The sequence below is a fragment of the Alternaria postmessia genome (assembly GCF_024291825.1).
Source record: "Alternaria postmessia strain BMP 2775 chromosome Unknown scaffold_152, whole genome shotgun sequence".
NCBI classification, from domain to species: Eukaryota; Fungi; Ascomycota; class Dothideomycetes; order Pleosporales; family Pleosporaceae; genus Alternaria; species Alternaria postmessia.
Window position 1 is genome coordinate 24,195 of NW_026260225.1, and position 14,929 is coordinate 39,123.

At 48.9% G+C, this 14,929-nt stretch overlaps 2 protein-coding genes across 2 annotated transcripts; one reads left to right on the top strand and one right to left on the bottom strand.

Moving 5' to 3' along the window:
• Window positions 1-4,317: 4,317 nt before the first annotated feature.
• On the bottom strand, window positions 4,318-6,139 carry J4E82_010922 (uncharacterized protein; the record flags this gene model as incomplete). The annotated part of the gene is made up of 5 exons (XM_051737132.1): window positions 4,318-4,376; window positions 4,424-4,939; window positions 5,081-5,356; window positions 5,402-5,991; window positions 6,057-6,139. The coding sequence occupies 5 exons, from the start codon at window positions 6,137-6,139 to the stop codon at window positions 4,318-4,320; spliced, it is 1,524 nt and encodes a 507-aa protein (XP_051583111.1).
• A 1,391-nt stretch (window positions 6,140-7,530) lies between these two features.
• Window positions 7,531-9,512, top strand: J4E82_010923 (uncharacterized protein; the record flags this gene model as incomplete). The annotated part of the gene is made up of 2 exons (XM_051737133.1): window positions 7,531-7,926; window positions 8,490-9,512. 2 exons carry the CDS (start codon window positions 7,531-7,533, stop codon window positions 9,510-9,512), a joined length of 1,419 nt encoding a protein of 472 aa, XP_051583112.1.
• Between the last annotated feature and the right edge of the window lie 5,417 nt (window positions 9,513-14,929).

Below are 14,929 nucleotides of genomic sequence, written 5' to 3' on the forward strand. Positions count from 1 at the left end.
CATAGTGACGTCATTGCCAAGATTGGCAGTGATCGAGCACTTGAACCGTCTCCAGGTCCTATTACCACAACAGAAAGTAAAGAGTATTGGACATATCTAGCAGCGACCGTCGACCATATTCGGACGACTCTCGGCCAACGTATCATGGATGCGATCGAGTGCGCTCCTACACGATTGCGCGAGCGTACGACGATTCACACGCTTCAAGTCACAGAATGTGTGAAAACAAAACTTCCGAAGCATAATTTTCAAGACGCCATTATCTCAGTAGACATCGGACCTGCCCGCGAATTTGCGGAGACCTTGTTTCCTGCGAGGGTGTTTCCAGTCGATCCAGAGATGAACACAATGCGTGCACTTGCGCAAGCAGAAACAGAAACTTTACAATGTGATCATCTGTGTTTCACGCTGACCGGGGCGTCCTTCGCTGCTATTAAAGATCTCTTTCCCCCTCAAATACATAACGCGATTGAGAAGAGCCGACTGCGAACGTGGGAGAAAGACCATCAACTCCACACTTACACAGATTGCGTAACGATGGTCGTACGACGCGAAGAGCCGTATTTTGGCACAATCCATTTGCGTCTTGAGTTTGTTGAGAGTTTTCGCATAGTCAAAGCTTTGTATTGAGAGCTCTTTCTTCTAATGTCATCATCCAGATTTCCACTTTCCCCTCACAATGTAAACTCCCACTTCCGCGGGAAGGTCCATCTCTCCATTTCCTGTTGTCGACCAAATGTCCTGACCCTTTATGTCTTGGAAAGCGATGTTTTCGCAATCTAAGAAATATATTTTCCTCTCATAACTCTCCGCTAGTATGTACTCGGCCGGTTGTTTCGTACATCCATCGAAAAAGTCTGTGGAGACTGTAAGACTCTTCCAACGTTTGCGCTTCATTCATTAGCCATGTCGTATTGGCTAAGCGACCAACATACCAACGACTCCTCCGATATTGCTTCGTCTGCCATCCGCGTTCGTGCGGATTTGCTTCAGGGTAGATGTAGATAACTCGATGCTTTGTGGCCCGCGTGATATGAAGCCTTCCCTAGAATGTCAGCGTTGATATCAGCTTCATGAGTCACGGTTCTCGTACTAGTTGTGTATTAAGCGCTGCAGTCAACTGTGTCGTGAAGTGTGCGAACTGAAAGATGTTGGGCGTCAGCGGCCCAGTTTGCGACAAAGTGGGGCATAGTGCCACATGCCCTCCAGCGTCGGGCAACTGTAGCAACATATACTATGTCGAACAAAACTCTCCGTCCGGCATAGAACGCAGACTACTCAGACAGTCAAGAAGAATAAAATGATCTCACAGTGCGATTCTTGTATCATTACTCATATGCAATGTGTCTGATTGGCGGTTGTTCCTGTGCGAGGCATCTAAGAGAGCCGGGACTATCCCTGCTCCGATAATGCTGTATGCGCATGATCGTGAAGCAAGGCAGCTCAGACCAGTTCCAACACCACAGCCATAGGACCAACTCTAAATTAATATTATCACGCAGCATGGAGCGCAATACGGCAAGCTCATATCCGGCGGCATAGCCAAAATTGTTAAAGATACAAGCCGAAGAGCTATGACTGATGCAGGATACGCACGCGCGAGCACAGGCCGCCAACCCACGCTAGGATCAGAGGCGGTTATAATTCCTCTGACATCGTACGGAACCATGTTCAACGATGACTAGCAGTTTCAAGTCACCCATGACGACTGGTGGCTACGCAGAATTTCTTTGGTGCCCCCTCGCAAGTAATTCGCTTTAGGTCCGTCTCAACACGAGCTTCTGCCTATATTTCCTTACGTATCGGTTTATGATTCTCAGTCGCACCTGACGTCGTACACAGCGATCGATCAATGCTCGTTCGACCTTGTGGCAGATTTACTTGTACCGAACTCCCATCAAATGTCGCCGTTTATTCTACTAACACGTCAGAGAGCTTGTCTAGAGGTAGGAGTCTTTGGGGCTGTCCGGACGGGCGCCTGTGTTCTAGTTTGTCGACTTCCACTCCAGCCTCGAAGGGTTTCGTACGTCTGCGCTCGATGGGGAAGCGGGAGTGTTAGAGGCGTAGGAGATGGTTGGAGCGGCTGAGGCTGCATAGGGAGTTCTCAGGGCTATGCTGAAAAGTGGATGCCTTCTCGCGTGTTGGTCTCCGCTTCAGCTTCTTGCTTTGGGCGCTCCTATTTGGTGCGGGCTGGCCGAGGATTGGACTCGCGTTACTTCGAAAGGCAGCGCGTGGCGTAGAGTTCACGGTGGGGGTCTTCTTGTGGAGAGGCGCCTATTGTTCTTTGCGAGCGCAAGCGTGGATTGCGAATCCATAGGCATCGGGAAGAGAGAAGCTCAATGCGTGGTGCAGCTCTGGGTATAAGAGGGAGGAAGATTGAAGAATGAAATGCGAAGTCGGACAGGGAGGAAGGTGAGCACTCGTGAGGGGTGAACGCTAGTCTGAAACAAACAAAAGATACGCTAACCAAAGAAGGTTAGATATGATTTGGCAGATCAAATGCCCAGAACAGATTCTGGCCTGAGGCGCCAAGACGAAGGGACATAGGAGCGCTTGGCGAAAGCAAATGGGTGGCGTAAAGTGATAAGGGGAGCATACAGTCAACAGAGGAGACCTGACGATGTAGAGCCGAAACTATATCAGAACGGATACAAATCTGTACCGATAATACTTACGTATCGCCTTCGCTTCGCTAGCTCTAGTATATCGCTAACAGAAACTAACAGCGATTATCGTGGTGTGGGAAGAAAGCGAGGTGCTACAAGCTGAAGTACCCCTCATTAGTCCCAGCACGGGGGGTGTCCCAGCACATAGGGAGGGACTTTAGACTAATAGCGGCTTTACAAGCCCACAGATGGGAGGCGCCGAAGCTCCGAATCGCCAACCTGTCTCGCGACATAGTGTGTCTTCTCACCCAGGGACGCACCTTAACACTTCTAGCAGGCAGACTTAGAATTGGAACAGACGCACGACAACCTCTCGAGCCTAAGCGCAGTGCTCGGGATAGAGTAATAGTATAACGAGCTGTAAGTTGACGGACTTTCAACAGGGTGCACAAACTTTTAGCGCGTCTACTGCTAGCTAAAGTGAGGCGATCGCGTAACGTTTATACATAACTAACGTATTGCACGGTAAGCTAAATCTATTTTGAAAAGATGTTAGGAGAGAACAGACTTTATATATTAAGGCTGCTATTCCGAGAACATGTGTTCTTCTGGCCTAGGGTTGAGGTTGTTGTGTTAGGGGATGTGTGTAGCGTCCCGCCACGCAGGGCGTCCCGCTACCCAGGGACGGACGTTAGTCTTCATCTCAGATACTACATAGCTAATCAGAAGAATCCTGTCTTGACGCGGGGCCTTTTTGCGTCATGAACGCGTTCGGAAGTCTCAATGACACTGGGACGTTTCACAGGAGTGGCAGGTAGTGGTTTTTCCGATACTACATGATCAAGGGTACCAAAAGGCCTGACGAGACTTTGGCCCTCAATCAGTTTCTCTAGTCTTGTCGGAAAGCCACTTATAAGAGTAGTTGTAGTAGTGATTCCTCCTAGAGAAAACGCAATCACTTCGTCCATACTTTCCACTCGAAAATTTATTCGTCTTTTGAAGGGTGGAGGTCCTTTCGGTATGAACTGGACGCACTGAATAGGACTACCTTGGACAAGAAACCATGACGAGGTCTCGAGTAGCCGATCGTATAAATATCTGAGACCTCCGACGGGGAGATCGAGACGACAATGTATGTATCCCAGGCAAAGATAACCATTTCCGTCGGGGATGGGCAAAGCATCCAACTCGAAGTAGAACATGGAAGCTAGCATTGAATCCACCACTGGAGTTAGAGTCGCCTTGTCCTCCTCGAGTTGTCGTATGACTGCGGCTTTGAGACTGGGTATCTGCTTTGCGTCATCTAAGCTAGGCTCGGGGCCGGTGAATTTTACGTTCAGCCGGTGGTACCGAGGACGCGTTTTCGGATCCAAAGAATTGCGAAAGCGTATCCATGCGTCTTCACCGTTCAAATTTCGCATGAAGCTTTTGAATAGGCGAGTGTAGAATCGTGGGATGACAAGTCCTAAGCTCGCCGGCTCCGCCGCAAACCCCGTCCCAAGTGAGAGAGCAAAGTCCGGATTGTCTTTATGCGGCCAAAGGAAACGGCTTTCCCATTGAGCTATGCTGGCTGGGTTGTTATGTTGCAAACCCCCATCTTGGTAGGTGCCCAGGCTGCTTACAGCTTGTGGTTTGAAGAACCAAGGCGCGGCCGATGTACAACATGCCCTAGATTTGTTAGGTCCTGGTATGTAATGAGGAGAGGTCCAGCTCACGCATCGCTCACAGTAATATCGTTCTTTGCCTTCTCGGCGCGAACGACATCGTACCCTACTGCTGATAAATAACCACTTGCTAGGAGGAGACCATATACTTACCAACACTCCTAGGTCGTTTTCCCCCATTGTAGTTGGTGAACAGCCATGGAAGTGAATCATCAACTGCAGTAGTGGTGACGGCAACCTTGGTGTCATTCCGTAGCGGGTTGAACATCTGCAAATTAGAGTTGAACGTCTTCCTAAACGCTTCTTGCACAGCATCCAGACTGTACTGACCGTCCTCAACATATGCAACGATGAGCTGAAGAGCCCTTGATATTAATGCTTTTCGCCTGCCAAATGTTTTTGCAGCTACTTGCTCGTATCGCTGTATGGACTCCGTTGCGTCCCATTGTAACAAGAACATGCCTATAGCAACAAGACCGCCTGCGATAGTCAGTTGCATCGACGGAGTACCCTTGGAATTCTTACCAGCTGAGGTACCGCATACGAAATCAAAGTGATCTTTGATGGCGCAGCCTAGCGGCGCAAGTGTGCGGTCGAGCTGCTGGAGAAACACAAGGGGAATGACGCCCCGAACGCCGCCTCCATCTATGCTCAGCATACGTATGCCCGCTGTTGGAGGCACAAAACGGAACTTGTGACTCATGAAGTTGACTCCACACAAGATGCAATCTATGATTTCAAAGGTATTCCTTTCGGAGCGGCAACGAGTTCCAAAGATCCGAATGCATGGATCGCATAAGGCATGACCACATGTGAGGACCTTCTCAGGCATGCGCAAGAAGCATGAAAAGCACGTTCGGTGGCTCTTGAGGCTTGCCATGTGGGTATGGTTAGTCCTAAGGGTTTCACGGTGAATGTCGCTCGCAGATGATGTGTTGCTGATGTAGATCTCGAAGACATTCTTGAACTCTTGAAGCACCGCCGATATGAACTTGTGCTGAATATCCTCAAACATTGTATACGTAGCGATGGCTGCTTTGCATGGCGTAGCGTATAGCGCGTCGAAAAGGTAATCAGGCGCGAAGTCTATGCTCTATTAACTAACGTAAAACTAAGCAAGTCTGATCTTACTATGGGCGCCCGGTGGGTAGCTGGCGAGCAGCAGGGCTGAAGCTACAAGCGGTGCAGCGAAGTGCCACAGCCAGGCCTGGGAAGGCAACTGTAAGAAAAAGTCCGAGAGACAGGCTTCTAGAAGACTTGTCGTGAAACCTTTTGATCGTGAAGCGTTGGCGAGTTGAAATGGCTCGTCAATTTTAGTGCTGATATGACCCAAGGCTCGCTTTGTGAGAGCTTGAACATGAGTGTGATTGAATTGTGTAAGTTTGCCAGCGCGTTCTTTCATGGACTTTTCAGACATTGCTAGTAAGCGCCTCTTTAAAGCCCGTGCACGTGCTGCAGTCGACTTATACGACTGCAATCCAAGCACCTCGATCTCGCCAATGTTCAGATGATCAAGCTGGTTCTCATGGACACAGTCGTTTGTGTGCGAAGCCTGCTGGAGATGCGCGATAGCCTTGCTGGTCGCAATGCTTTCGTCGAATGTATCTGATGTTGTCTCTACAACCAACAAGATGCGGGGCACTGTCGGCAGATCTCGTGCCGTCGCAGCGTCCGCAAAGTCAGCTAGCCAGTTTGCGACAGCCTTTGGGCCTCCTAGATCACTGACAAAACAGCAGATCACACTGGAAAAGGGAGAGAAAACCCGCGCGCAAAGTGTCGCACTCACGTTTCGGATCTCTGGTAGGGACCAAGACGTTGCAGGTGTCGCGCTTCTAGCAGCAGACGGATTAGGAGGTTGTGATTGAGCATTCTGCATGCCACAGTCAATTATGACACACGGCGGGGATCCGTTTTGCCGAGGTAGCGACCAAAGATATACTTCTTTGTGCACAGGCACTGCGAGATCACCTCCCAGGAGTCTATCGAGAAGGATCGCCTTAGATCTCCGTCCTACGAAGGTCACAAAGGATGGGCGGTAGTTTCTCTCGACATTGTCAGCTTGAGATTCGGACAGTGCCGGTTTGAGTTCAGGCTCATAGTGTGTCACGATATTTCCACTACGGGATGTTTCGAAGGTTATCCAGGGAAAAGAAGTCATATCGTGCGATGTTGAGAAACTGTCTGATCTGGCGTAGATTTTATGCTGTCGGGCAGGCTGTTGCCAATTAACCGTTTTTAGGGACCGGGGTCGTGTTTCCTGCGAACGCGCAAACCGAGGCGGGTGACTGTCATGCCCACTACGAATTCGCGACGCTGCTTTCTGGTGCATGTGCAGATACAGAGTCTTCTTAAGTTTGATTGAGTCCAGTAACATTAGATCATGCGTCAGGATGGAATTGCCTGATGAAGACTTTGCTGCAAGAAAATTATTATGCTACCGAGGAATTGCCCGCTTGCCGCTGCAAGCATTGAACTACGATCACAAGATCGTGCGGGAAAAGCATCGGGAAATCTCTCATGAGAATGTCAAACGCCTGGAAAATAGATACGAACAAGTCGGTTGCGAACGACTGCAAGAGGAGAATGTGATCAATGCGATCGTTAAAGATAGTGACCTGGTAGCGGCGTTATCCACTCAAGGCATGTCCTTGGATGACATGCGCAATCTCCAATGGCCACAAGATGCACCTGCATTGGAGATGGAGCATGTTCAGTGTCTTTCTGGTATGCACCGTATTGAGGCAGCACGACGATATTTGAACGAGAATGATAAGTGGTGGATTGTAAGGTTATTTTCCTATGGTCAGTCACGCGCCATTCAATCTTCGCTGGTGATACCTAGGTAACCCCAAGGCAGAAACCCCCGAACCGGTACTAGTTCGTATCATAGAGTCATACTCCAGCGAGAAAAGGCCTTCAGATGGGGAAATCTTCCGTAAGATAAGGCTATACCATCGGGAAAACGATCAAGAGGCCGAAAAACGGTGGTGGTCACACCTGGAAAAGTCTAAACCCAAGGATCTGCGACAACTTCTCAAACGCCGTTCAATTACTGCTGGCTTTGATGCATTGATTGATATGCCAGGCCTGTGGTCTAGTTTGCAATTGGGGGCGCTTCATAGACTCTTAGGGCTGAAGTGCGATGAAGTATGCACTGTTCCAGGCATGGTCAAGAATTTCGCTGACAGAGACAGGAAATGACGTTATATCTAAATCATATAGCAAGATCTTGGAACAAGATTCTGCGCTGCGGTAACACAATGTTGCCTCCATCCACCATCGATGCCGTCACTGTTCAGAATCTTGAACTTCTAGCTCCTAGACATTCGGATATCGATAGGAACTTAGTAGTTAATCTCATGGAACGCGGGGAAATATTCTCCTCTCAACAAGATCGCAGCATACGCAAAGCTCTATTGGAAAATGTCTGTACCTTTCCCGGCGTCATTCCTTCATTAAGAACCTTTTTCGAAACGCTGAAGTACCTGGAGCCTCTTTGCGAAGCGCTCAGACAATTACTGGGCGAACAGATGAAAAGTACCATACGCTCCAGTCTCACCGGTCTCTTCTTCGGTCCGAACAAGAACATGGTTCAATTAAACGAGACTGAGGATGCCGAGATTCGGATTGCGCTCAGCCAACAAGACGCAATGATGGTTGCATATACGGAGCTGTGGGCATTCTGCAGCCGTCACTTTGATGGTTTAACAGCGTCTACACCCAGAAAGGAAACTGGAGAGTCAAAGCCTCTTGTGAAGGGACCTAATCCCGTGGTCTGGCAACATCTGGCGAGGTTCGCCTTGTCTCGAGGCTTTCGGATATCCCATGCGCAACAGATCACGACAAAGCAGAAATACCACCATGCACAGCTTGCTATAGATTATCTTCGGAAGGCGAAGCCAATGTGCTCTAACTTCTCAGATGACCACATTCAGCGCGTTGTGACAGCGGTCGAATCAGAGGAAAGTTATGACATACCCGAATCTACCAGAGGAAGCACGCGTCTTAATCTCGACCGGAGAAATGGTCGTCCTTTCGAGCACGACTTTGCGGAAGAGAAACGAATCATGTTCTTTCCGCAGCTCTACAGCGGTCCACCATGCGAGAACGCAGATTTGAGACTAATGCGCCGTGATTTGTTTTCCTGCATGTTTATCTCTATGAGCCTTCAGGTAGTGAATCCCAACTACGGCAAAGGTTTTCGCTGACGTATTACTAGCAAGCTGACTTTGGATCAACCACAAATGCTCAAGTGTTTGATGAGGATCCTATGGACCTTGAACCCCCAGTAAGCTCACCAGAACTAGATAAGTATGCTGAATTGCAATCGCGTTACGCGAAACTCGAACGTGAGTATCATGACATCTCCGCTCAGTACGATACACGAGTAGAACGTCTACGGAACGAGAATGAAGATCTCAAAGGCCAATTACAGCGATGTTCGTCAGAATATCGGCGAGTCAAGGATGAACTGGACCGCTTCAACCAAGGAACATGGGTAGCAATGCACGAATTAGAAACGGAGCGCGCTGAGAGCAGTAACCTTCGCTTGAAGTGCGCTCAGCTTAGACGAGAACTCGAGGCTTCAAAGAACTCTGCAACACAGATTATTTCACGTATAGTCGAGTTACCAGAGCCTCTTGCAATAGAGTCTACGACGATGCCAGTGCTCGAAGATAGTGACGAAGAAGTATCGGATGTTCCACCACTATCCGATTGGAAAGAGAGAACCGGCAAAGGTTATGAGATTTTCGTCGTGGATCATACTTCCGAACAAGTCTTGAAGGGGTATAGCTTCGATATCAGCTCAAGCCGTGGGGAAGCTGTATCCCGAATAAGTGATGCATTGCACCAAGCTGCATCAATTGCCGAGGGTAAAGAGTACCACGTAGCAACAGTTCTGGGGAAACGTATCGTCAACACAGATCCTGAATTTCTTTTTGGAACAATCGAGACTTGTCAGACGTTAGCTATTGGGACTGAGAAGGGCATAGAGAACTGGAATTCCACTTTGAACAAGGCTGCGCCATCTTCACTGTCGTACCCATCGACTATTACCATCCAGCAGGCTACTAGTCAAGCTCTAGAGAAGACATCCACGATGGCCAGGAAACGGATGCCAGCCTTCAACAACGAGACAACGACGACTGACGGCTACGCGAGAAAAATAGCTAAGACAAAAAAATCGCAACAGCGTCTTATTGCCGCTCCGCCATCAACATCGGAGCAAGAACAAAGCTAAACCCTAGCCATGGCGTCATGACGTACCGTGACAGTGGTTGCCCAATCCAAGATCACTGCATTACTCTTGTGAGTTATTTCAATAGAGCGTCGTTTTGCATACAGCTGCATATAGTTAAGTCAAGTGTCTGGCGATACAATACCATAGCGCGCGGAGGGGGGTTTTGGTCACATAGAAGTCGCTATATTACACCAAAATATTGCTAAAATTATGTTAACAAAGTAAGTTATTTGTGCATTGTTAATAAGCTAATGCGGTGTCTGTGCGCTGTTCAATTTGATATAGCGACATCTACGTGACCAAAACCCTCTTTCCGGGCCGTATGGTACAGTTATAACGTTGTTCATGCGTCTTATCACCATCAAGTCCATCATATCAGTAGAGAGGTGTTGTAATATTTAATTAACATACATTATTGAATCTCGTGCTCTCATCCTCCACACGCAGGGTGTGCGCTTCGGCCGTACTTACAAAGTAGATTTGGCTGTGCAATGGGCATGTATGTCATGGATTGAGCTTTCTGGCGCACTTTCCACTCAGCACTACTGTTCTGCCCCTAAGTTCATCTTTGACGGAAGGATTATGTTTCTGGGCAACGGGCTAGATGTGGATGTTCGACATGGTATAGGTCGAGGCGGGGTCGTGGGGAGTGACCACACTTCACCCATCGGCTGACCCGTCATCGTGTCCCGCGTATCCATCGCTCCCACATGCCCTGCTGTAACTCCATCTCTACTATCGGCAGTATAATCGTGTATGTAAGGTGGAGGTGACGAGGAAGTCGCGTTGCTGACGATCTGTACGTGGCCGCGGGAGAGACCATCTACGAGACTTTGGTAGTGGGCTGGTCTTTTGATGAATGGATGCTGTCTCTTGACCTGATACAGTTAGTGTGGTTTTTCGAACCCTAGTTGTGGACATACATAGTCTTCGACAAACGGTGGCCAGGTTTGTCCTCTTTCTTCGGTGGTAAAGACAAGAGGTGTGATCCCAGGTTTTTCCACAACAATGGAGATACGGATTCTGTCATCGATCTGGTGGAGCTCTGCTGCCTTTTTGAAGATGCCTGTACACCGAGTATTGAATGATCTTGAGAGATTCTGGGGCGGTGCGCGTGGCATCTTGCTTTAGTGGTCGACAGATTTTGGATTCGGATTACTGGAAGTTCTGGACAAGCGATACGTGGAGGTTTCTGAGTGCTGATTACTGTCTTGACCATCGCGTAGATAAGGTGTTGGGGCGTGAATCACCTGACTACAGCGCGTTTACGGGGCACAGTTTTGGTTATTCGCAGAGAGGCGCAGACAGCAGATTGAAACGCGCTAGTGGCACAACCAGCGGCTATACTTGTCATCATCGAGATAACAAGGTACCAAGGGTTAGCGGCTAATGTGTGGCTTATACCCACCAAACCGTTGTGGTGAAGCCGGAAAAGGGCACGTAGAACGGAACGCCTGCTGTCGAGAACGTCGCTATACCAGGTGCTGTTCCCAGGCTCGGTGAACCCGGTGTCTCTATCCAGTATCCGTAATCTTGTCTTTCGCGTTCATACATCACATAAAGCTATCGGCCTTGAGACAGAAGGCATTACTCTACCAGGCCAAGAAAGGTACCCAAACAACAATGCAAGTAATTATCGTGTACCTGATCGCGTACGGCTCGGCGGTAGGGCTTCTACTTGGTTGGAGGCTATCGCAGTATCTCACCACGCAAGCTCGGAAGCGCGTCTTCTCGACTTTCACAAAATGGGCGGTGTATAGTGTCGTTACTCGTAGGCTTGATGGTAGCTCCGACGTTACAATCGTTGCTGGATTCGTCATTTTGTTACTCGTCGTTGCAAACATTGTCGGATCCACTGTGTTCATTCAAACTCGGACCGAGCTATCGCTGCGTTTAGCAAAGCTGAGCGTTACTAATTTAGCCATACTGTACCTTGGTGGGAGGTCTAACATCCTGCTGGATAAGGTTTTTCGGCTGTTCCATACTGAACAGCAATTGATGCATCGGTGGATCGGACGTATCACTGTAATTGAAGGACTGATTCATGGTGTATTCGAGATCTCGCAATTACGATCGGCTTTAAAGCCCATCGATCTCTCGGTACGTTTTTCTTCTAAGCTGGTTTGCGGAGTTTGAGCTAACACTACACGCAGCTCTTCGTTGTGTCGAGCACTATCGCAGCTACCTCTATAGTATTTGTTCGGCGCCGGATGCACGAGCTCTTCGCTAAAACACATTCGACTCTTGCAGTCGGGATTCTAGTCCTGCTCTTGCTTCATGTACGGGTTCTCAACACTTATATGCTTGTGTGCATCTCTATTGCAGCCTCGACATTCGTGTTGCAAAAGATGACTTGGCTTTTGCATTTCATCTATCGCAATTTCGGGTCTGGTCCAACCACTCGAGCGACTATAACGCCCGGAGAGATCTCAACGATTGAACTCAATACGAAGCGTCCCTGGGGCGTAGTACCTGGGCAGTTCATCTACCTCTCTTTACCTCGGCTTCGCAGATTTGGCCTCGGATTTTGGGAGTCTCATCCATTCATGATAGCTTGGGTTCCTGAACAAGAGAAAGGTCAGGCGTCAACAATAATACTACTGGTCCAAGGTCATCGAGGATTTACGCGCAGACTTAAGAACGCTAACACAGAGATTTCTGCTCTGATTGATGGCCCTTACGGTGGGTTGGATGCTGAATCTTTCACCAAACACGACAAGATTTTACTTATGTCAGATGGCATCGGCATAGCAGCTCATTTGTATGCAGCTCAGTACTTACTTCGTTCTCACGACCAGAAGACTGCACGTGTTCGACGGCTAACACTAGTATGGGTCGTTGGCTCCCAAGGTATATTCTCATGCTGAACGAGTTACACATCTCAGCTAAGCAGTATTCAGAACAGATGCGTGTGATAGAAGAATACCTATTCTCTCTACATGACATGGACCAAGAGAGAAAGATTCTCACTATTTTTTGCTATATTCCTGATCGGTCTGCAAGCCCATCTACCCGCAAAGCGGTTACAGATGGACCTCAAGGGCCTAGAATTATGTCCCTAGTCGACAAGCTTGATATGACTTGGTTCTTGGACAAGGAGTGGGGTGCTGAAGCAGGTAACATGCTTGTATCAGGTAAGAACTAGGAGATCTGGCAACCTTTGGAGCTAACATTTGTAGTCTGTGGAAGTCCCATGTTTGAGCAGCGCGCTAGGAAGGTCATCAAATCGAGTGCACATGAGATCGATTTCAGAGGTAGCGTCTTCCAGCCTAGCAATTCTTAGCCAGGATTTTGGAAGTGTTGAAGGGGAAAGATCTTCACATGTCAATACATGCTCTAGATAAGTCTAATAATAGACCATTCGTAAATTCTCGGCGCTAAGCTGGCATATAAAGGTTGGCCGTGGTCGCGAACTCCACCGTCGACAGCACATCGATCTTTGACAACTGACTCTGGATAAAATGGAGAAGGCTGACCAAGTATGTACTTTCCTGCCATCTCTGATGATGTATGCTGATGTGACTGCAAGTTCGGCTGGTGCGAGAGCTGCAACGCACTCGCAGCTTGTTTGCGCACCCTCTCGACCCAAATCACACAACAACGAAACGCTGCTGCCACTATGGAGGACAAGCATACGCGAAGCATCGTCACTTTCCAGATATATCGCGCGTTCATGCGGCGTGAGAGGAAAAAAACAATGCTAGCTCATACGAAACTTGAACGCAGAGCGGCTCAACTAGAGGCGAATGCAGCCAACCTCAGCAACACCATCGATACCCTATTGGCTGATATTCAAGGCAAGGATAAGACAATTGCACAGCTTTCAGACACAGTGAGGAAGAAGGAAAAGATGATACATGCTATGCAGTGTGCTTCTGCGCTTATTCAACTGTATAATAGCTGAACCAATCTGAACAACCCCTCATGAGAACCGAATACGCCTTTCTTGATGAACATGTGCTTTGTAGAACCCCACGCACACATGTGGATCTTGACATTGGATGAGGCTCGTGATGTTTACGCCATATCCCCCATGTCCTGCGCTGTGCCGTCTTACAGTGCCTGCATGCCGCGTACCGAAACGCTGATCAGAGCTGCATTTCCTGCCGGCACTTTTACAGGCATGGCGCCCCGCTCGTCTAAGATCTACACAACACCGCAGGATAGCGCATACGATCCCGTAAGGCATACTAATTCAAGGCGCTTATCCCTCTTCCCGTAAGGTATGCTCGGTCTTGTTGTTGGTAGTCCTGAAGCAGGATTAGGCCCTGTGCACATACATCCCGTACGGCATACTGATTTCTCGCTCAAGGCGCTTGTCGGGTTCTTTATCCCGTAAGGTATGCTGAATTTGGTGCTGATTAGCCGCCCAGGCTGTTTGTCCCGGCTTGCTGGATCTGCCTTGCGCACATGTGTCCCGCACGGTTTGCACGCCCATAAGGTTTTCAATCCCGCAGGGGACGGTACAGAACAGTATTAGTCAACTGTGCCGCATTCTCAACACGCCCGGCTTTTTGTCCCGCAGGGGACGCCGCGTGTAATCTGCAAACTTTGCGGGGTACTTGCTTACGCACCCATAAGGTTTTCAATCCCGCAGGGGATGGTGCGGAAACAGTATCAGTTAACTGTGCCGCAACACGCCCATCAGGCTTTCTGTCCCGTAGGGGACGCCGCATACAACCCGCTAGTTGTTAGCTAGCTATGCCGCTTCAGCAGGCTTTCTGTCAGGGGGAGCCGTTTGTGGTGTCACATATCAGCAACTTCGACACGCCTCTCAGGCCTTCTGTCTCGCAGGGTATCCAGCATGGGGCGGAAGAGCTCGTCGTCTATAGGTCAACAGTGGAGGTAGGAAAATGGTGATAGTTTCCCATATTCCTTAACGCATGGGGTAGCGTGGGCTTAGAGTGATAGCACGGCATGCCAGGTGGCAGGCTTTGGAAGAGAATCAGATTTACACAGTGAAACATTCGCAAGCTCTTGAGCGCCCTTTAGGGGACGGTCGCATACTTAGGTACATTTGTACAATCCATCAGATCCGCTCTACATACCGTAAAATCCATGAGGAGAGAACCCCGAGCGGTAGACATAGCTCATAGGCTATCTCTCCGTATGACATGACATGTTGATGGTTTGCCCAAAAGAATAGCGTCCTTTCAATGTCCCTCAACGTGTACAGCTGATTGAGTTCAAGGCTATTATGATGCACCTCTTGATGGACTTTGCTCCAGTAGCTCCTACTCTTTGATCTGATGATTGTGAGCGTATGTCTTGGATCCTTCTCTTCGATCGTCAAGAGACCATGAAGGCCTGTCTTAACTTCTTCTGAGACAGTGGTGCGTAGAGTGATACTCTCTGTAGTCTTCGCTGAAACAATGCTATCCTTCAAGACTTGCCTAAACAAAGCCTCTCGGCGTTTG